The following is a 23,932-nucleotide window of genomic DNA, read 5'->3' as shown; positions in this document are numbered from 1 at the left end:
TAAGTCATGAATGTGAGAAATAGTTTAAACGAGCACCGATACAATGTTTTTTCATAATTCAAAATATCAAATATATGACTTGATCTTTAACAATTGAACATGATATGATACATCACGAGTATCAATATATTTAAAAATATGAGTTTGCACAAAGCTAAAAAGGTAACTACAAGACTAATCGAACTAATTATTTCATGGTTTTATGAACTTCATGATGCCTAACTCATATCTACTCTCTTTTTGCTATTTGAAATTCCTGAAAATCATTTGTTTGGGATCTGGTTTATAACGATCACATGAAAAATCATTAAAAGTCTTAATCGACAAGCTCAAAAAACTAATTATAAAAAATTAAAATTTAATAACGAGATAATGTTATAACATACGGTATCAAATTAATAATCATCTAATATTTTTAAATTAACAATAAAAATATAATATGTTGAAGTACTATATAATTGAATGAATAATAGAAGGATAAGACACATCAAATGTGTCAGAAATTTTTGGGGTGCAATTATACTGTTAGTAGTTCAATTGATGATTTTATAATAAAATAAAGTATGTGTCTTTTTACATACAACATATGTTTCAATTTCTATTTATACAAAATGTGTGCAACATATGCTAAAAAGAATGTGTTGATGATCTGCTCGATCATGTATCACTTTAACAATTATGCAAAGGTACGCTAAAAAAAAAAGAAATAAATGCAAGGCAACGCGGACCACACATCTTCATTTAATCATGATTTAGGATATTGTAATTCACATATCAAGAACAAGTTTTCATCAAAATCATGGCATATTAGTTGAAATAATTTAATAATTTCAATAATGAATTACATATACTTCTAATCAGGTATAATATATTTAAAATCTAAAATTTCAGTATTAATTTCGAATATATTTTTGAACATGGATAATATGATAATGGTCTTCATATCTTAACGAATTTGAATATAGAAATATCAGTTCGAATGTAGTTTTTGATCCATAATTTTTTTTAAAAATATACTCCATTCGTCCCATTTTAAGTGATCTTATTTGACTTTCACGGAGATTAGTGGTGGGTTTATCCTCTGTTGTCCCCGGACACCCGGGTTCGACTCTGGCTCATCCGAGAAGTAGTGGGTGTAATAGTGAAAAGTAATGTTTAAAAAATAGTATGTATAATAAGTTCATTATTACAGAGATGTTCCAAAAAGAAATAAGGGTCATATAAAATCGGACGGAGGGAATAATACGTATTATTATTATTAATGCTATTAAGTTGCAAATATTACATTTTTCATATTTACATTTTTAGTCAAAAAATAAAACATAATAGTTACGCTCGAAACAATATGATGACACACGGATATTATTTAAAACACAATACAAACTCAAGGCCCGTACCATAACAATATAATGACACACGAATATTATTTAAAGCACAGTAGTCCGAAATGTTTGTATGTTACCGTCGACAAAATGTTGTTTATTCCATTTTTTTTAATTATGCAGAAGATTTGTGAAACTCCCCTGTATCCAAATTTTTTTGAAAACAGTAAGGGTGAATCATTGTTGTGATTGTCTAAATGTTATGTAAATGAAAAATGACATACAAAATATGCTCAGGAGAAAGTAGCTCCTCTGTAAAAATTGTTATGTTGTAGCAACATTATTTAACTTTCTAATCTGAGGAACATATTGCTAAACTATTTATGGATCAACCTGTTATTACCCTGGTTTTTATTTATTCCTTTCAGAGTGTCAACCTAATAACAGCAAGTTGACTGATGCCTATGTTCCAAGCGTCTCTGATTTGAATAATTTTCGAATTGGGGCTGTGAGGAGTGCTCTCCTTAAGATGAAGTGTGAGCATACTCCTTCAACGGAACTGATTTGTGGTCCCCAGGAAAAGGCAAAACAACAACCAGTTATGTGTTGCTTTCAAATACTTGAAATTGAAATTGACACTTATTTGTGCCCCTTGGAATACAACAGTGACAGAAGTTCCTTCCCATGTATCGAAGATATTGAGAATTCCGGACCTTCCTTTTCTTCAGAACGAAATGAAATCTGCAATTAAGTTAAAATTAATTTCTTCTGAATAAGTGTGACACATAGTTGGTGTGTGAATGTACAGTTACTATTCCACCTACTACTATGATTTGTTTATTGTTTATGATATTTATTTAGTTTACTGGTGATGAGACCTTAAGCAATATTATGGATCATATTCAAATAATTTCTCTCACATTTTCATTTTCTTTTTCTCACATCATTTTCTGCCTGTCTTGAGTTTTCTACTATTTATTGATGTTTTCTTCCAATAAATTAAAATTTTAAATCTCTAAATACTTTAAATTTTTTTTTTTAATTCGATGTTCAAAGTTTATTTGCACTTCATGTTTCGTACATGCGAGCAACGACACAGAGGCCAGAGGCCCAGAGCCGCGGTTCCAAAAGTAGCCAGTTCAAGTACTGCCACAGTGCTACTGGCTGTTAAACAGTTATACGTCTTCAACACGAAACTAGTAATAATATTTAATTTTATGATAATTTTGATAATTATATTCAAATTAAAACTGAAAATAAGAACCGGAAATAAATTCTGAATTTTATAATAATTTATTTTCTGTTTGCAAAAATTACTGAATTATTAATCACCGATTAATTATCAACTAACCGTTGATCCGTAATTCATCTTGTTATTTAATTAATTATCCAATTAATCCGATTAATCTTATTCCATTTCTTAACTAATTAAATAACTAGATGAATTACAGATCAACGATTAGTTTAAGCAAAAAATAATTATTTTGAAAAACACTTATTTTAACTAATTAATTAAATAACCAGACTCTACTTATTTTTTACTTTAAATAAAAAATATTTATTTTAAATTCACCCAAACCGCCCCATAGTCTGTTAAGATATATTGTTGATGGAAAATAACTAATTCAAGTTTTGATAGTCGATCTCATGTTATATATGCAATGGCTTAAATTTTTATATATTAGTCAGATTTTATGAGATCCTGGTTCAATATTTTAAATATGCCATATACATCATGCATTCAGTTTTTCCCTCGACGTGGTGAAGTTGTTCTTCTAGCCAGCTCATACAGCTTAAGAATTTCTATCTCGAACAAATCATTCTAGTCCCTGATGAGCCCTATAAGTACATAACCCTTGAGATCACTTCAATTCATCCTGCCATCTCCGATCAGCATTTGCATTTACCAGACCTATTCAGCCTAGAAAATTACTACAAAATGGGTTCCAACACTACTGCAGCTTCACTCTCTCTGTTTCTGTCCCTCGCCCTTGTTTTCGTTAGCCTAGTGAGTGCATGCGACACTAAAACTAGCCCCGACGTACAGAAACCATCCCCAACTCCTGCAGTACCAACTCCGACTTATACTTATGCTGCAAAATGCCCCGATGTCATAAAGTTAGGAGTGTGCGTAAATGTACTCAACTTGGTTGATGTTGTGGTTGGATCCCCTCCGACGCTGCCATGCTGCAGTCTCATCCAGGGCCTTGTGGACCTGGAGGCTGCGCTTTGTCTTTGCACTGCCATTAGAGCCAATGTTTTGGGCATTAACCTCAACGTTCCTGTTGCACTTAGCTTGGTTCTCAATAACTGTGGCAAGAAAGTTCCAACGGGTTTTCAGTGTTACTAAGTGAGGGAATTCTCCGTAACTGTTTTATTTTTGTTTGCTGTCAAATTGTATTAATAATTTCATATTTGTTGATTCATTATAATTCCGTCTGATTTGTTGTTATCTTTGTAAGTGTATCTGATTTATATAAATGCAAACTTTTTTATTCATCGAACAGCTATATATCCTCTGCATATTGTTGTACACTACTAATATCAAAATCACAAGTAATCTGTCGAAAAGGCCCGTTTGATCTCTTGTTTTTCAAGGCATTCATGTATTTGACAAGGAAAGAAAGCAAATACCAACTCCAACAGAGTGATTGTGCCTGGCCATTAATTTGCAAACGACGTGAGTCACATTTATAAGCTATAGGGAAACATGTTCGACGCACAATTAAGTATTCAATTCCTACTTAATTGGTGCTTAATTAATGTGCATTTCTCAAACAATCAAGTTTGCGGATCAATTAATTATCCAGTGATCACTTCATTCTATAAGTATACCACACACGCTGTAACAGTACAACTTGAATATCTCTACATCAAAACCATCTAGGAGTTGATGATATAATTAGCTATGTCTTGTGAAAAAGGATCATCAGAAATCTTCTTCTCAAAAAGGATTCACATTGTTGCTCACTGCTCAGCGGGCTTATTGATCTCGAAGCTGCACTTTGCCTCTGCACAGCCTTAAAAGCTACAGTAACATTCTCGGCATCAACCTTGATATACCCATTGCACTGAGTTTGCTAATCAACATTGGGCGAAAACTTCACTTGAGACTTTCTGTGTGCTTGACACAGAAGCGTGATCTCAACCATGACCCTTTGCAATATGTCATATAGAGCACATAAGCTGATCTAGACCATCTTATTATTCTCTAGCCCGTTTGGGAACAATTTAAGCGGGCTTATCAAGACTTTAAGCTAGCTGTGAGCTGTTTGGCAACCCACCGTTTAGGCGGGCTTTAAGTTAAAAACAGCCCAAAAGCGAGAAGCTGCTCACAGCTGGTACTTCTCAGCTTTTTTTCTTCTGCGCCTCCTTTCATTTCTCCTATTTAAGTTTAAATACCCAAACACACACCTTCAGCTTAAAGTCAAAACTTTCACAGTTGACCTAAAGCCACAATACCCAACTTTAAATTATAAGTAACTTATTTTAAGTTCAACCAAACATGCTCTTAGTAATTGTTATTTAGTTATGTATGAGTTTTCTGGTTTGATTGTAACGATTCCAGAGCTTTTTAAACTCTCCATCTCATTGTATTTGCGATTCATTTTTAGAATAATTTCAGGTTTCTGTTTCATAATTTGTTTTCTCGTATTATGTTGAAAACATGAATTCCATTTGGACTCTTTTTTACCATCTTTAAGTTTTATAAACACTCATTGTGATATCAAAGTGCAAGTTTGGAAAGAGGTTTTAAAAATATTCAAATTAAGAGCCCATTTGGATATAGTTAAAATTATATATTTATGATTTATAGTGACTTAATTAACAAGCGTAGAGTTTATTTTGTCAGGTTGAGTAATTTTATTATAGATGACTTATGGGTTATTAACATAATATAAAAAATAATTTTATTAAGAAAATCATAAATATAAAATAAGCTGATAAAAGTATACATCCTGTCAACTTCTTGTATTAAGTTAGTTTTTAATTTATTTCTAATTTCAAATTAATTTATATTTTATTATACAAATGTATAAACAACGAGGTCAGAGTCCAGTAGTTTGACTACGATAACCAGCATCAAACAGTAGTGCGAAATAATGTATACACTTGTGGCATATGACCAAATTATCACTTGAAGATCACGAAAAGGCACAAACGAAAAGAGAAAAACGTTTCATATAGTACCAATGAATATTGGAAGAGAATCTTTCAAAAGTAGTCGTCAGTAGTCATTATCTGGGACAGTTCTGGGGAAAAACCATGTTTAATCGTCTTACTTTGAACGTAGAGTTGGGGCCACTATTTCACTGTGCAGTGTGTGACGCTAAATATTGAGTACTCAACGAGAACCATTTGCATGGGTGTCTTATATATCTTCAATTTCATTTTTTCCGGAGACTACTACTTAATTTTACCTGTTATAAAAGAATAGATTATGTCAAATGATTGATCTCGTTGTACTTGTATATGTTCTTATTGTCAGACAATCTGTGCAAAAAACCAATATATGTGTTTGTGTGTGCAAAACAGAAGAAGAATGAAGGAGACAGATTAAACAGAAGGATACGAAGATAATCCGAGTCCAGTGCGAAACTGTCTCCTTAAAGCGTATTCGCCTACTCACCGTATGTGTGGAACGAAAGCTTCTCAAGATAAAACGGATTGCGATGTGGTTAACAAGAACGGTACCTTCGGCGAGCTTGAATCGAGCAAAACAACTATCAACCCTTCAACCTATATGGGTATTTATAGGTGAAGAAAGACTTGCGCACTACTTTTTTCCATAATTAATCGTCATTAATTACAGAATCGGTGTAAAACTTGCACGCCACACTATTCCATAAATAATATGAAACAGAATCAAATAAATATTTACAAGTTATTATATCCCATACATAATCTGAAATAGAATCAGATTAAATATATCAAGACTATATGGTAGCGGCGGGAAATCCTTTGGCTTTGAATCAGGGTCTTCACCGAGTAGAATAAGTAGGCTTTTTCGGTTGAAGCTCTCCTCGAACCATTTCTGATGATTGAGCCTTTCCTGAGTTAGTGAGAAAACTCTGCTTTAAGCCTTTCTTCAGAGTTCTAGCAAGCCCTTCTTTGACCGGGCATTTCTGCGAGTTGATTCTACACCCATTCGGCGCCATATCGGTCAGCCATAGACCCCCAGTTACTGGATCTCTGAATCCTAGTTACCTAACCAAATGTTGGCCTGTTTGTGGTAGAACCCCGGTTCTAACCTCGGTAGAGTGGTAGCGGGACACAATCCTGTAGCACAACAACGGAGTCAACCGTTCCCTTGAGTTACGACGAAAAGAAGAAGCGAATCCCCTTCCTTATTAGGTAACAAAGTACCACCAGCGCTCTTACCCGAGGAGACCAAGATCAAAAAGAATGCATTGGAACAGATCTGCAAATATCTCTTGACCTGTGGACCTGTCTCACGTGCAAAGAAACCGGAATTCATGAATAAGTCAAAAAGCACCTCGTATGTGAAATATGATGACCATCTATTTGAGTCGATCATTTCCAAGATCTAATTCAAGTTTTTTCTTATGTAGTGGAAATGCCTTACAATCTGAAGTTTTACGCTTAAGGGAAGACATTTTCTTTTGCGGCCGGCCCCCGGACTATGCAAAAGAATCGAGGCCGGGGGTCTCGTCCACAACGGTTCCCCCCCCCCCCGCCTTTGGTGTGGGTTCGACTCCCATAGCCCCGATGTGACGAAAAAGACTGATTCAACAAGATACGCCGTGCCTGCATTAAGATTTCTATTTGAACCGCCTCTTCGAGTGTAAGTTCGGAGCTTGATGCTCCGGAAGTCCCCTGCTCTACTCCTACGGACCCCGCCGGAGGCTGGTTCGCCGAGGAACCAGAATGCGAAGGTTTTCGAATAGAGTCCAAAAGCTCCTCCTCTGACTTAGTCATTGAAGGCAACATTTATCTCTGCCGGGGTCCCTCCCATTGCTCTAGCCATAAGCTATGGCAGCTCCAGCTCGCAACCACAGGGGCCCGCCCCGCGAGGCCAGAGTGGGCCCAGCGGTCGGCCTCCATTCGAATTATGCTGAACACCGTGATTGATGAGCGGGTAGGTGGATTAGGTTTCGAACCTAGAATTTATCAATGAAGAAGCGGGACGGCATAGCCCGTTGCAGAAGTCCCCCTTTTTTCGGAAGGTTTTTCTGTAATCAGGCTTCGACGAGAAAGACTTAACTGCTCGAAAAGTTTCAAAGCCCCCTTCTTTCGGCCCTGAATAAGCTGAGCAACCTGCCGTCGAAGGGCGGGCGTTTTCGGCCGGGCCAGCCGGAACTTGACTCAGCAGATCTTTCGCTTCTAAAGTGTTGGAAGATACATTTTCGGTGCCATGGAGCTAGACCAGTGAGCTATTACGCTTTCTTCAAAGGATGGCTGCTTCCAAGCCCACCTCCTGGTTGTCATCGCGTTGAATCAGTCTTTTTCGTCACATCGGGGCTATGGGTTTTCGCCTCAACTCCCTAAATAGGAAGGGGGGACTTTCAAAATAGATCCCTTGCTCTCACGTTCGAGTGTTTGCTCGTCGTTTAGGCCGGTAAGTGAGGTTTCTGCTCATTGCAGTCACCTCCCCTTTCCTTCGCTACTAGGAGAGTAAGCTACTTCTATTAGCGCCGGACCTTGAGTCGAATTGATCGTGTCATGTGCAACGTCCATCAATGGTGGTTCATTAATGTCCATTGATTTAGACTCAGAAAAAGAATTAGAAAATCAGATTGAGATCCAGCAACAGACGCTTCCCCTCCTTTCGGACATCCAACTCTACTTTCTCTTCTTGTCCTGATCGCGCAGTATACAAAAAAAATGAGATTATCGCAAATAAAATATAAGACATTAAAAACTCTAGTGTTACACGCGTGGGCGGCACTTGAACAGACTCTTAAAGGTTACTACCTACTTATACGGAAGAGGTGTACTTTGTGCCGCCCCGTATCCGCATTCTCAGAATCCGCATTCATTGATATATCATTATTCTCCCTCTCTATTGACGTCTCCCCCTCAGTCGAAGGCTAGAGGGCTAGTCCTTATAAGACATCACCTTCCCCATGCTATTCCATCGCGCTCTCCTATATCTTCTCTAGCTCCATTTCCATCATCTGCATCTCCTGGGATGGATAAGGGTAGGTTGGGTAGCTTTTGCTATCTTTTCTTCCATTTTCAAATGAATTAGAAAGAACGAAGAAGTAAGGAAATGAGACGACTCTTTCTTTCACTATATCATAAACAGATCTTCCCCTCCACACCAATCACGAGTTTTTCTCTATTCCTCTCGTATATCGTCGTAACACCCTTAATGCTAGGTTTTGAAAAAGACTTTTCATGCATCAGAAAGGATACAACCCCTTTATCTTTATGATTCCAGCGTTTGCGCGCGCGTGAACCAACCCAACAAACAAGGAAAGGACGCCTCTCTGGGCATCTGAGAATGATTCGAGCCGTATGAAGGGAAACTCTCACGTACAGTTTTTTTTGGGGGGGCCGGCAGGGTCCCCCCACTTACTTGGCCCGGGCCTAAGTGAAAGTTAAGTGGTGGGCCTACCCATCCCAACCAGGGGTATGCTAGTCTTAAGGAAGGGCGCTCGGCTAAAAGCTTCAAAGAAAGAAGCTCGGCTAAGCAGCAGAGGGGGTTCCAACATCAGAAAGAGAATCAGAATCGAGTTCGGAATCAGAAATGGGGTAACCCTCAACCGGGGAATCACCTGAGATAGAATCACCTCGATCGACTAAGACAGAAGAAAGAGGACTTCTTGCTTTAACCAGTCCCCTTTCCTTTGTATCGGACCTTTCCCGCTTTCCTTACTTTCCTTCCTTGGCTAGTTCTAATTTTCCACTTTGCTTTGTTCATACAAGAAGTCAGAAAGTTGTGACAATTAAGATTCATAAGAGGAAGAACTGGCTTTTCAGCTGAAAGGAGGGAACGAGGACAGCTTCTTGCTTTTTTTGCCTATCTGGCTTGACTACTCTGCTTGCTTAACACAAGTCTTATTTAACCTTCACGGACCACTTCACTACCCAGCAAGCGTAGGCTCGAAAGCAACGGATTAAGCAACTTGCGCGAAACTTGAGCAGTTCTCCATAAGGGGCAACAAGCAACGGATTGAGCTGAAAGCCGTTGCTCTAATGCCTCGTTACGTATACTTCACTCGCTCGTTAGCCACATACATAGTTCCTATTCAATTTTTTACAGACTTGGAGATCAAGAAGGGAAAGAAAAAAAAAGAAAAGGATAATGAAAGCGCCGAGACATCTATAGGATATAAATTTCCCCTCTTGGCTAAGCTCCGCTTGCTCCAAACCATGAGATCCAAGAAGGGGGTGGACAAAGAAGCTTCGTCGGATCTTCCCTGAAAGCAGGGGAAGGCAAAGAACCATGAGACGGGCTCATGTAGCCCATGCCAGATTAATCGTATTCTGGGCCGGAGGAATGAACCTATTTGAAGTGGCTCATTTCGTACCAGAAAAGCCTATGTATGAACAAGGATTAATTTTACTTCCTCACCTAGCTACTCTAGGTTGGGGTCGTCATGCCATTCGGCCCTATTACGGTAAGGCCAACGCACCTGCAACCTTTATGCGGCTGATGAACGATGTTCTTAGGCCTTATTTAGATTGGATGAATTCGTCACGGTTTACGACGACGACATCTGGTTTATAGCAAGTAGCAAGACTAACAAGTGGTCGAGTGGATTTATGAACGAGCAACTATTATAAGCAATACCTTTCTATTTTTGGATTCTTTCTCCACGGGCAAATATAGTATACTACACTCTTTCTTGGCTAGTGTAGTAAACTATATTAGCCCAACTTATTTAGCCTCCATCGCGCAAAAGGGGGGCTTGTAGGAACATGATTTCTGGATGCTGGGAGATGGACAGACCAGACTGCATAAAACTACTGGAATGGAAAGAAAGAGAGGGGAAGAAGCAATTCGTTAAAAAAGGGATGAGCTACCCGGATGAACGAAGAGCTAAAAGGAAGAATGCACCTCCGTACAAGTGCTGCGTACAAGTTTCGGCCAGAATGATTGGGAAAGATCAAACCCATTTGAACCGCTCACATCACAGTAGTAGTAGCGTAAAGGCCGCGGATGTTAATAATGAAAGACAGAACATATATTAGAAGGCAATCCCGGGGGAATTCCTATCGATTTCCTATGGATAACAATCCATCTTTCTCGCTTTCGCTCTTTCTCCCAATCAGTCGCGGGGGTTCCGGGCGCCAGCTTACTACTTACTGCCATGGTTGGAGCTTTAGGCTCCATAGACGGAACTCTTTTTAGGTCTTAGGGGGGGGGACTACTTGGGATCAGCAGAATTCTAAAACTGCGGAACCAACTTCTTTCACACCAGGAGAACAACATCCGGAGCAAGGACCCCAACAGTTTGGAAGAAGTTTCCCAATGTCGCTCCCCGATGGAAGTGGGGAAAGGGATGATGGCATTGCCCGGTAAACCGCCAAAGAGATCCAATTAGCGAAGCGACGAGAGTGGAGTTTAAATTGACGTGAGGACCTACTCGTGACTTTAGGCATTTCTTTTTCCCGCGTTTTGAACGGGTTCTTGAACAGCCATGTCATTCCTTGGAACGTGAAAGCTTGTCTCGCGCAGGGACGCTCGCGTTTTTGGCGGGGCCGTATCTTGCTGGGTGAGACCGAGAGAAAGAAAGGACGGGTCAATGTTAAGTCTGACTACGAGGCTTCTTAGCCCGCAGCTGACTACTTATTGAAAGACCGAACAGAAAATGAAAAGTCGTACTACAACAACTGTAAACATTCCTTTTTTATAATTTTGTTTGAAGCGGGCCAAATATAAAATGAAATGCAGAAATAGGGGAAGGGTAAAGGAGGCTGGGGAAAGAAAGAGCTATGCTATTCGCCGACCTTTTTTTATAATTTTGTTTGAAGGGAAAGTAAAGGATTACTTCGTTCTTGATAGTTATTTCTTTAATCGGTGGATAGGAACATACTCTGGATCTTTGAATACACTGCCCCCTTCACTGCCCGATCCTTCGGGTCCATCGGACCTAGCTTTAGCGCGCACTCACTCTAACGGCGTACCTTTTGCATGATGGGTCAGCGAGGAAATGGGAACAGCGGCTTAAGCCATTAGGTGTAGGCGCTTTCCAGAACAAAAATGGGGTTTTTGTTCAATTCATTTATCTGCTTTAAATCGTTGATGGTTCAATTCGAAAATAAAAGATATTTTTTTTATGATAATCAAATTTTTAGTCTTTACTGTAAAACTTTATTCAAATAATTATATCGAAATAGTAAACTTTTTCGATTATAAAAAATTGAATGCTTGCTTTTGAGTTGAATTTTTGGTATTCAAAAAAGTAGGAAATGGGCCATATTGAGTCACTTTAAGATGCAGAGTAAAAAAAAAATTCATTTATCGCATTTCAAGCAAAAAGCGTGGTTTCTTTGACATAAAGGCTATACTCCCGCAGTTTCATAAATATACATCTCAAATGTTCAAAGAGTCAACTTGCTTAGTGTCCTACACTACGGGGTCCATAGCTTGAAGAAAGGCTCTTAGCGAAGCTACTCTAACTAATTAGCTCCTAACAGCGGGAACAACAGCATCTTTAGCTCCGACGCTACAGTTCGCTCATCCAATAGTATTGAACATCCAAAAAACTTCAAAATCAAATGCGTCCCAAGCCGAAATATCACAAGTGGGGCTCGCTTCTTCAAGCTCCGCCCAAACCTATACAAGGTGCTGCTCGCTTTCTCTCGGCCACTAGTGGCTTATGTAGTGGTGGTCGTTCAACGGCTAAACACGAAACAAAAAGGGCCTAGTACCTAACTTTTTGATAACAAGGCAGAAACCCCCGACCCGACATTCATTAGTTTCGAATGAAGAGTGCTCCGCCCTAGCAAGCACCTACTCCTATCAAAAAGCTTTACTTTACTAAACAAGCAAGAAAAGCCCTTTACTTTCTATTAGTCAAGCGCTAACGAGCGATTTGTACACGAATGCGCGAGTTATACCGATATATTTATGGATGGAATCAAATATGCAGTATTTACCGGACGGACTACTATAATGAGTCTAGTGACTACTAGAGTAGAGTTAAGTCAAAAGGTATGGTTGGATAAATAACACATAAATCGAGGGCTATGCGGATCCTCAGACATATATGAAATGGAATAAAGATGGGCCTCGTTACGTATACTTCACTCGCTCGTTAGCGCTTTAGTTTGATTGCCCTTAATAGTTCACTGTTGGCGGAAGCCAATGTCCTGCGTGAGCACTAGCTGAAAGCCCATACGGAGAAGAGCTTACTTATGAGCAAAAAGGGAGAGGGAGCTGGTATACTTGGGGCACATCATCGGCTCATCCCCATTCCCGGACAGACTTCGTCTTCTCAGGACCTATCTTGACTCCGGATGAGCCGATGATGTGCCCTGCCAAGTTACTTTGAATTCCAATTGGAGTTCCCTTTGTAAGCCCTGCTCCCGGAAAGTTCCCTGCCGAGACAGATAGAGAGAACACAGATTGGCTGAATACGGGAGACTTTCCAGATGACCTATTCCGGATTCGCTACTAAAAATAGCTCCTGCACCTGTAACCAAACCAGAGTCATAGGCTTCCTTCGCCCGAAGGGGCCATCATCATCTGGATGAGAGAGGGCGATACCCCGGCAATGAAGGCCGCATTGAGGGCTCAATCTAGCGCAAGAGCTTCTCTGTTGAGTTCATCTCTAGTACTGAGAATCGAAGGGGAAGGGGAGTCCATCAAGCCTGCTTCTTATTAAGGCGGTTATGTTGGCGTGGCGGAAATGAACGAAAAGCGGGTTAGAAAGCCGTATGATAGGTGGTAACTATCTTGTACGGTTCGGGGGGTAATCGGCGTAATCTGAAACAAAATCAAATTAATTTATGTCATAATATTTGAGCCAAATTCCATTTGGAAAAAATAATTTCCATTATCAAAAAGATATCATCATATCTCACACATAATGCTCAAAATATTATTTACCAATATGGGACTTATACCCATATTTTCCAACACTTATTTATGGAACGGCATTCTTATACTCTCTCTGTCCTTCTCATTTTTTTACGTTATTTTTTGGCACCCACCACACTCATTTAAAGTATAGTTTCATAATTGTTTTTTTTTAAAAAAATTCTTCTGAATAAAAGTTTGATGTTTAAACTTTTATTTATAAAAAAAAATTTAGAAAAAAAGTTATAAAACTATATTTTATAAGAGCCTCAAAATGCTTGCAAACAGTGCACGTAAACTACCACGGGCACGGATGGAATAATGTCATTATAAGCAACAGCAGGCTAATTAAAACCAAGAAGTATCTTGTTCGACATTATTCAACGGCATATATTTTCGTATCAAGTTGGCGGTTTTGTTAATGAGTTAGCTTACACTTGCAATTGTACACAAATACGGTGGTGTGTTTACATCGACGCTATACCTTGACGTTAGATGTAGTCTAATTATTACTGCTATGTATTTTCAAGCAGATATGTTTTTTATTGAGTAAGGATTTAGCTTTGGATAAACAAACATATTTTATATCATCGTTTCAAGGAAATTATAATGAGTTATGTGATCCGTGACGATCTTTTTTTATGGGAATAAGTAAATTTCTTCTAAATAATTTCTTTTTTATTCCACTAATTTATTTATAATTTTTTTACTATTTGATACTTATTATAAGATGTATATATAAAACATAATTTTATTATTTATTTTAATATTTTTCTGCGTCAAGTCGTCCGTCCCAAATATAAAGAATCAAGAGAGGAGCAACGTTATTTTTTAATAGAAAGTCACTTATTTCTAGTTAATAATGTCAACCAAATACTCATTATATCTATAAATGGGGCTGATTTTAATAGAAGTATAAATAGTTTAATTATAAATTAAAAAAATTATGTATAATTCTAAGCTTAAAACTACTTACTAAGGGAAAACCAGCATATGAAGAAAAAATGAATTATATTTTCTATTAAAAGTGCTAATGTATTTAAATATAATTGCTTCATTTTAATATGGTACATTAAAACATTTTCATATTTAAAATCAAAATTACTCTTTAATCTGAAATCACAAGAATAATTTGAGCCCACAAGTTAGAAAACCATATAGGGCCGGATAGAGTGGTTAGCAACTCTTTAGAGGATTCAAGATTTATATGAGAAATTCAAGTTTTCACACCTATGACGGTGACTTAAAGTGTGTCAAATTTTCTTTCAACTTGCATGCTAGTATAGTGCATGATGTTCATTGTGAGACCAATTAATAATCGTCTATTCGTCTGTATATATATATATCCACTTGCTCAATCAATGGTTTTTGTCACCTAAGCAAGCTGATGGATTAATCCTAATCAATCGTATTATATGACTGAAAGTGAAAGATGTGCCCCTGGACTCCTGGTCACCAGAAAACTTGTACATATCGGTTGAGATTACTTTACCAGGTAAAATCATTGATGCAACTGATTGCATTGCATTAATTTATGTTTTTTTTGTCTTTCTATGGTTATGTGTGTGACGATTTATCTATATAGCAGACTACTATGGATAATTTATTTTGTATACTTTATTAATAATATCCTTTAAATACTTATTTAACGTAACACTTAGATATAAATTATTTTAAAAACATCAATTAGTTATTTTTTTTGTTGTATGATATAATTATATTTTCTAATATTGACTAAGTTTAGAGGCGATATGCATGTAACTGAATTCATAAAATAGAAAATTAATAAAGGAGAAAAAGAAATAAGAAAATTAATCGAATTTTTGAAAGTGATGGGAGAATAAAAATATTTGCCGGCGAGACTAGTAAAGTATGGTATGTCAGTTCCACTGACAATTAAACCGGACGGAACTGAAGAATATAATTAGAAGACGTCGGGGCCCTTTGGCTAAATTTAAAAGAAGCGCTTTTTGTTTAAAATAAAAAAATGGAGTAGAAATGAAAAGTAGATGTAAAATTTTTAAGTTGGTGTTCGGTTACTTTTGAACTTATAATTTTTTTCAGTGAATAGGTGAGAAGAAGAAGGAAAGAAGCTAGAACTTCTAGCTTCTCAACTTCCACTTCTAAAATCCAAAATAAGCCATTTGCTTTTTTTTCCAAACATGGATATAACTACTTAACCTAGCTTCTGCTAAAATAAAAAAATGGAGTAGAAATGAAAAGTAGATGTAAAATTTTTAAGTTGGTGTTCGGTTACTTTTGAACTTATAATTTTTTTCAGTGAATAGGTGAGAAGAAGAAGGAAAGAAGCTAGAACTTCTAGCTTCTCAACTTCCACTTCTAAAATCCAAAATAAGCCATTTGCTTTTTTTTCCAAACATGGATATAACTACTTAACCTAGCTTCTGCTCAAAAGAAGCTCCTGCTTCTTGCTCCCAAACACCCCGACGTCATGTCCTACTCTTCTCCCTGCAGCTTGGGGTGTAAAACCAACCAATTTTTTTATACTCAGGATGGAATTGTGGAAAGACTTTACGCCATTAGTATTGACGGCCGTTCTCAGCGCATCCCAAAATAAATATTTGTAGAGGTATAATGGACCGGTATTTTCTTAAAGAAAATTATTTATGAAATTTAGATATATTTACTTTAAAATTTAAATATCATCAGAATTTTTAAAATATTAAATTACGATGTCAATTTAGTTTAACAAATCTGGTGACACTCAATAATTATTTTAAATTATGAAATTTATTAAAGTTTGATGATATTCAATTGATTATAATTCCTTTGGATTTCATGAATGATGATTGCGTGAGATTGTTCAATATATTTTATGCTTTTTAATCATAATAATCTACGAGATATTAAAATATAGTGTTTAAATTTTAAAATAGCAGGAATGTAGAAAATAATGGAATGGAATGAAAAGATAATGAAATGAATTTATTATTTAAATTGGGATGATGGGAGAAATTGTCATAATTTCCAAATTATATGAACTAGAAATATAACTTACATGTTTTGGGAGACACGCTCATTTTCTACTTATCCATAGGATATTTTTAGTTTTTATATTAAAAATTCGACTCACTCATATTAAATCATTGTTGTCACTCTCAGTTCTCTTCATAAAACTTGTTTTATAATTTTTTTTATTTCAATTCATCCCTATTTTCATTACATCCAAGTAACGCATTTAAAAAACTCTACACGAATATTTTATTTATAATTAAGTTACTAGACTCCGTATAAAATCAATATCAACTATAATATATCAAAATAGAAAAATATTCTTAATTATTAAAATCTTAATCAAAGACATCTGTAAAGATATACGGCCCTAGAATGTTTAAACTGTCACTGATTTCCGCGAGACATAAAAAAGGATTTTAATCTAATAGTGGATAGTGGATAATTTAATTTTCACAACTAAAAAGTTTGAAAACAAAGTTGCTGTTATTTATAATTTGTAAAGTACGATCGCCTTTTATTATGAAGGAATTAAAAGTTGATTATCAATATTGTATATACCTAATTATAAAGAAACAAAAATAAAAATTTGATTATTACCAAATTTATTCCTTTTATTTACTAAATTACTTGCTACAAAAAAAAGAAGCTAAACAAGTATGCATAAGTTGAGCCTCTCTACAGTAATATATTTTGTATCGATAGAATTTCTGGCCTGGTTGGCGACCCCGCCCTTTTGTTCATGGAAAAAAAGTTAATAGTATGTAGCTAGCTAGATTGGCGATTGCAAAGATGAGCACGAGGCATGGGGCTAGTTAGCTCCACAGCCACACTATAAAAATGCACATATCCTAAGCGTAGTCAGCGAACACTTTGTCTCTATCGCTCTTAATTTCAGTCTTCGCACCTCTTTTATTTTCGAAAGGCCGGATGGCACTAGACGAAACACAGTCCGACAAAACTCTCCAAGATGCTTGGGACTACAAAGGCCGCCAGGCCACCCGATCCACCACCGGTGGCTGGACGGCTGCCGCCATGATTCTAGGTTCGTTAATTACGCTCTAATTAATCGTCCTTACGTACGTTCAATATGTAATTATGTTTTTGTGGATCGTCAGGTGTTGAAGCTTGCGAAAGGTTGACGACTCTAGGCATTGCCGTGAACTTGGTGACTTACTTAACAAGTAGCATGCATTTAGGCAATGCTAGCTCCGCCAACACAGTCACCAATTTTCTCGGAACCTCCTTTATGCTGTGTTTGCTTGGTGGTTTCGTAGCGGACACTTTCCTCGGAAGGTACTCGTGATCAACCTTGTTCGCTTCTGTTCAAGTCATATGATCTTTCGTAAACACAATTGTATGATCAAAGATTAATTAAATTTATTGTTATGCATGATGCGACATTATTAGGTACCTCACCATTGCAATTTTCACGACCATTCAAGGGATTGTAAGTAACTTTTTTGACCAAATATTACTACTAATTTGTCGAGATTTTTAAGTATACTTAGCTTAAATATTACTATTATTCAGGGTGTGACAGTCTTGACAATCTCGACCACAATCCCGAGCCTACGTCCTCCGAAATGCAATACGGGTTCATCCTCTTGTGTCCCAGCAGACGGTATGCAACTCGGCGTTCTATACACAGCCCTATACCTCACTGCACTCGGAACCGGTGGGTTAAAATCCAGCGTTTCGGGCTTCGGATCGGATCAATTCGACGACACGAACCAACAAGAGAAAAACCAAATGACCAGTTTTTTCAACTGGTTCTTTTTCTTCATCAGCATCGGATCACTAGCAGCTGTTTCGGTTCTTGTTTACATACAAGATAACGTTGGGAGGCGTTGGGGTTACGGTATTTGCGCGTGCGCAATAGTTCTCGGGCTCCTCGTGTTCGTGTCGGGTACAAAAAGATACCGGTTCAAGAAACTTGTGGGCAGCCCGTTAACCCAGATTGCTACGGTGTTTGTGGGTGCTTGGAGGAAGAGGAAACTGGAAGCTCCGTCTGATTTCACAGTCTTGTTCAATATTGATGACATTGAAAATGAAGGCTCAAAGAAGAAGCAAAAGCTACCACATAGTGAACAGTTCTGGTAAGAGCTAACTAACACTCAACTGTTTTAATCAATTTTATTTAAAGCTTTAAAGTTGATGATCAATCGATCATATCATGAATTCATGATATTTGCATGACCTACCGTTTGGACTTGCATATCAACATGCATATATAAATATAATTTTTACATGATAATAGAAGGGCAGTGATTTGTAATATTCCAAAAAATGAAAAGTAGGCTGGGACCGAGAATATGCTATTGGACTGGAAGAATCCACGTAAATCGAGTCCTACAAGTAGGTCAATGACAAAGATCCAGTGGCCTATTTTTTAGGTGGGGCAGGTTGTTAGCTATTAGAAGAGGGACATCTTGATTGATATACATTGTGTGAATCCTGTCACAACACCTATGGTATATGGAATTATGAACCCACCATGCTAAAATAATTATTAATACATTCCTCTAGGCATACCGGATGTTTGAACGAGTTTAAAATAAGTGATTCTTGTTTAAAACAAAGAAATGAAACAGAAGTTAAAAGCAAGTTTAGACTAAAATGAAGAAGTGAAGTGACTAAAGTATTTGGAAAGGTATATAAGTCATGAAACAAAAACCAGTATTTTCAACTTTTTATAGGGACTTCTTATTTTTTACGCAAACAGCAAACAGTATGAATAAATGTTTTTAACTTATGAACCGAGAGGTAGGGTTTTTAAGCCCGGCCAAACACCACCATAATTAATTTCAAATACCTGGAATCGAAACTAATTAATTGATATATCAATATATGATTCTTTTATGAATTCGAAATTTAAGTCAAATCAAAATTTAATCGATAAATCAGAACAATATTATTAAAGGATTAAGTGATTTCAAATAAATGGAGAATTTTTAAAACACTGTTTCAAGCAAAACAGGTCATAAAATTTCATTGCCTTTAGCTATGATCATTGATTTGTTATGTAATCTTGTTGCAGCTTCTTGGATAAGGCTGCCATCATAAATGCTGATAACAAAATGAGCACCAACAAGAATGGTGTGGTGGATAAATGGTCCCTCTCGACTCTAACAGATGTCGAAGAAGTGAAATTGGTGATCAGAATGCTACCCATTTGGGCCACCACAATAATGTTCTGGACAGTTCATGCCCAAATGACCACATTCTCAGTGTCACAAGCCACAACCATGGACCGTCACATTGGCAAATCATTCCAAATCCCCCCAGCATCCCTGGCCATTTTCTTCGTCGGCACCATCCTCTTAACCGTCCCCGTTTACGATCGAATCATCTCTCCGATCGCCAAAAAACTGCTGAAAAATCCACAGGCTCTAACCCCGTTACAGCGTATCGGGGTCGGCCTCGTTCTCTCAATACTTGCCATGGTTTCGGCAGCACTAATCGAGATCAAAAGACTAAACATTGCGCGGTCACATAAATTAGTTGATCATTCGGATGTCATCATACCCATGAGCGTATTCTGGCTAGTGCCGCAGTTTTTCTTTGTGGGTGCGGGTGAGGCATTTATGTATATAGGGCAGCTAGACTTTTTCCTCAAAGAGTGTCCTAAAGGGATGAAGACCATGAGCACGGGGCTGTTTCTAAGCACACTTTCACTAGGGTTTTTCTTTAGCTCCGTGTTGGTTACAATTGTTCACAAGATCACTGGCAATAAGCCATGGCTGGCCGATAATCTTAACCAAGGGAAGCTCTATAACTTCTATTGGCTGGTAGCCATTTTGAGTAGTTTCAATATGGTTCTGTTCCTGCTGGGGGCTAATTGGTATGTGTACAAGGACAAGAGGCTTCTTGAAGAGGGAATTGAGTTGGAAGAGGAAGAATCTGCAGCTTACCATGCATAAATATATATAGTCTTGTATTTTCCACATATAGAATAATTTTGGTGATTTATTTGCCATGTGTAACTAAGGTTGTATGTTTAGCATATTGTACAAATAATATGGGAATGTATTTTGGAGGGTTTTTGAGAAAAGTTTCAACTGAAAGTTCAAAGGTTGGTCGTTTTTTATCTCTTTAAATAAAAAGTAGAGGTAATCTTTTACATGATATATATTCTGTCGGTTATTGTGTGTGTGGGGTGTGTGTGTGTGAGAGACCGGAGTTTGGTACGTATTTTAAAATTTTATATATTATACTTTTATAAATTATTTTAAATAATATTTTTTTGAATAAAAATATAATATTTAAATATTTATTTAGAAATAAAACTTTAACAAATTATAAAATTATATTCTATAAAAGTCTCAAAAACATATGTCGTCAAAGAAACCTGTATAAAAATTGAAAAAGGAAGGAATATTAATGTCATTATCGATATAGATAAACTTTTTTTTGTTTTTAACCAATCACTATTGTGGAGGATATAAATATAAAATTATTCGTATAAAAGATAATTTAAAATGATTGGGCTTTTACTGTTTATGCTATCAACGGCAACCATATATGAGAGCTAAACTTATATCCCATGATTCTTGGCGTGGCCTCATTATATTTTCGGGCTTTTGACAATCCATCTTAACCAGGCTAATAAATCAGCCTTGCAATTTTATATTACTGCTATTCACAAGTTTAGATTAGGAGAATGGTAAACCTAGTTGATTACGAAATTCAAGTTTTTCTTAGAAAAAGATTGAAATATAATTTATGAAGGCAAAATGTCGAGGACTTTCAATTTGAGAGGATGTCGAATTTTGTATTAATTTTCACTCTTCTCTTCTTTAATCATCTTCCTTGATCTTGTATTAATTTCCTGGACTTCTTAAAAAAACCACAGATGAGTATAAAAAGTACTCATAGTTAATTTCCTACAAAATTCTCATAATCCCGCATATCTTAATCGAGGACCACCTCAAAATGACGCTTTGGTTAAAGTAGAAATATTCTATATTAAAGTCGTCGTTCCGTTAATGAAATTCATAACCCATTGGGCCGAAGAACTTGGTGAGATCAGTTTAATTATGTCGCAACATAAAGAACGATGTTGGTTTTTCCCATGCTAATTAATGTTGAAATTGACTACGCCCACCTTTTTTGGCAGTCATGTCGATTTTATTATTATAAGCTAAATCGTCGTCATTTTATTCCGTTGGCACGGTGACCCAAAGCGGAGATTCGCAGCCAGACTATACCAGTATACCATAAGTTTGCCCGATTTTAGAGGTGGTCGAGCAAATACTTGCACCAAATGTTTTTACACCAAATGTTTAATGTAATATCAAATTTGATGCCGAAAGAAATCTGGTGTCTCTCATAATTCCAACAATATCTTTATTTTTGTTTATAAAATGAATTTGTTCCTTTTATGTTATAGAAAATTCTTTTTAGTGTAAAGTACAATGTCAAAAACAAATTTATTCTTTTTATATCATATAAAGATATTCTTTTTATATAAATTATAAGTTTTTAATAACTACAATTTACTTTATGAATTATTTGGTTTTAACGTTAAAAGTACATAAAAGTTACACTATTTAACCGAACCGAGACTATCGATTACTCCCTCCGTCCCCCTCAATCAATATACTTATATAAAGGAGAAGCGAGGGGCGTGTATGTGGCGCTTCTCGCATCGCTCAGTTCTATTTTTCTAATTTTCTGGAATTTTTGGATAAAAATATCAAAATTAGAATTATCTTTTTTAGTTTTGGGTATATTAGAAGCAAGTGTCACATCTGATTTTGTTTCAGATTATTTATGGAATATAGTAGCTTGAAAATTTTAATCTGATTTTGTTTCAGATTATTTAATTATGGGAAAGAGTAGCACACAAGTCTCTCTGCACCTATAAATACCCCTATCGATTGTACGATTTTGGATCATCTAAACACAACCTCCTCTCTCTCAATACCACACTGGTGATAGTTCTCTTGCTCGATTTCTAATTCGGTGGTGTCGTTCTTCTGCAACGATAAGTGAAGGCTGTTTATATTGTATTAAAAAAAAATTGTTGCAAGCAAAAGTAGTTATAGACCGCTATGTGAGAGTCGACAAATCCAAATATGAGAAAAGAATATAGTCTTGACATGATATTGATGGATGATATCAATAAATTAACTATCAGTGATGTATGTTTGTTGGTTATTTTTTTTAATAATATTTGTTTTGTTTACCGGACATGTTTGTGTAGGTGGCGCATCTCACATCGCTCCGTTCTATTTTTCTAATTTTCTAGAATTTTTGGATGAAAAATATCAAAAATTAGAACTACTTTTTTTAGTTTCTGGTATATTAGAAGTAAGTTTCTGAATCTGATTTTGTTTCAGATTATTTATGGAATATAGTAACTTGAAAGTTTTAATTGATTTTGTTTCAGATTATTTAATTATGGGAAAGAGTAGCACATTATAAGTAAGTTTCAGAATCTGATTTTGTTTCAGATTATTTATGGAATATAGTAACTTGAAATCAATATCAATATACTTATATAAAGGAGAAGCGAGGGGCGTGTATGTGGCGCTTCTCGCATCGCTCAGTTCTATTTTTCTAATTTTCTGGAATTTTTGGATAAAAATATCAATAATTAGAATTACCTTTTTTAGTTTTGGGTATATTAGAAGCAAGTGTCACATCTGATTTTGTTTCAGATTATTTATGGAATATAGTAGCTTGAAAATTTTAATCTGATTTTGTTTCAGATTATTTAATTATGGGAAAGAGTAGCACACAAGTCTCTCTGCACCTATAAATACCCCTATATAAAAATATTCATGCATTATCTGTTTGCTCCGTTCAAACAACTTTTAAGTGAAGGCTGTTTATACAGTATCAAAGAATAAAGTTTGTTACAAGCAAGGGTAGTTATAGACCACTATCTCACGGATTTATATACATTAATTTACTTTTTATATACAGCCACAAGATTATTTTATTCTATAAATATTAATATTAAATCATTAATATAATTTTTATAGGCCGTCGCAACGCGCGGTTTCTCAACTAGTTGTTTATATTGGAGGGGACACGGAGACCAAGACAATGTATAAAAAATGAGCAAAGTTAGATGAAAAGTGGGCAAAGTGGTGGGACCTATCAATATTTAATAATAGATTTGAGATAGTGAAGGAAAGTAGTGGGTGTAATAGTACTCGTTTTTATTGTTAAATATGAGATAATAGGGGAAAATAGTGGGTGTAATGATGGGAAAAACTTACTATTTATAATAACGTAAAGAAATGAAAAGTACATCCCAAAATAGTAACGGTAAAGAAATGAGAGGGACAGAAAGAGTAATAACGAAAACGGTTTGATCAGCCTTTCGGGATAGCCAGGGCCCAGGAGTCCATGAAAAGATTTCTATATAGCATAACTCGGTGATGGTCAAAGACACGTGGTCTTCTCGTACATACCCATTTATGGCATATTTTCCTCTTTTTTAGCAAATGCAGACATGATATTAGTGAATATAAACACCTGTTCTTCTGTTTCCTCAGCAGGTTTATAATACCTATATCGGTTTTTCTATGGTGTGCCCAAGAGCATACACTAAGCACTAAATTTTATGAGTTTGGTGCATTCTTATTGATCATGTAATCATAAATATGGATGGCCCCCCTCATTTACA

The 23,932-nt window shown here is 36.3% G+C and overlaps 2 protein-coding genes across 2 annotated transcripts; both read left to right on the top strand.

Moving 5' to 3' along the window:
• The first annotated feature begins 3,187 nt into the window (after positions 1 to 3,187).
• On the top strand, positions 3,188 to 3,821 carry LOC108207626 (14 kDa proline-rich protein DC2.15). The gene has a single exon (XM_017378062.2). It carries the CDS (start codon positions 3,262 to 3,264, stop codon positions 3,670 to 3,672), a length of 411 nt encoding a protein of 136 aa, XP_017233551.1. The 5' UTR covers positions 3,188 to 3,261; the 3' UTR covers positions 3,673 to 3,821.
• A 13,129-nt stretch (positions 3,822 to 16,950) lies between these two features.
• Positions 16,951 to 20,420, top strand: LOC108210026 (protein NRT1/ PTR FAMILY 6.3). The gene is made up of 5 exons (XM_017381265.2): positions 16,951 to 17,335; positions 17,409 to 17,586; positions 17,701 to 17,740; positions 17,824 to 18,389; positions 19,331 to 20,420. Exons 1-5 carry the CDS (start codon positions 17,221 to 17,223, stop codon positions 20,211 to 20,213), a joined length of 1,782 nt encoding a protein of 593 aa, XP_017236754.1. The 5' UTR covers positions 16,951 to 17,220; the 3' UTR covers positions 20,214 to 20,420.
• The last annotated feature ends 3,512 nt before the right edge of the window (positions 20,421 to 23,932 follow it).

This window comes from Daucus carota, chromosome 2, assembly GCF_001625215.2.
Source record: "Daucus carota subsp. sativus chromosome 2, DH1 v3.0, whole genome shotgun sequence".
NCBI lineage: Eukaryota > Viridiplantae > Streptophyta > Magnoliopsida > Apiales > Apiaceae > Daucus > Daucus carota.
The sequence above is the reverse complement of the archived record's forward strand: the minus strand, read 5'-3'. Positions and strand labels throughout refer to the sequence as shown.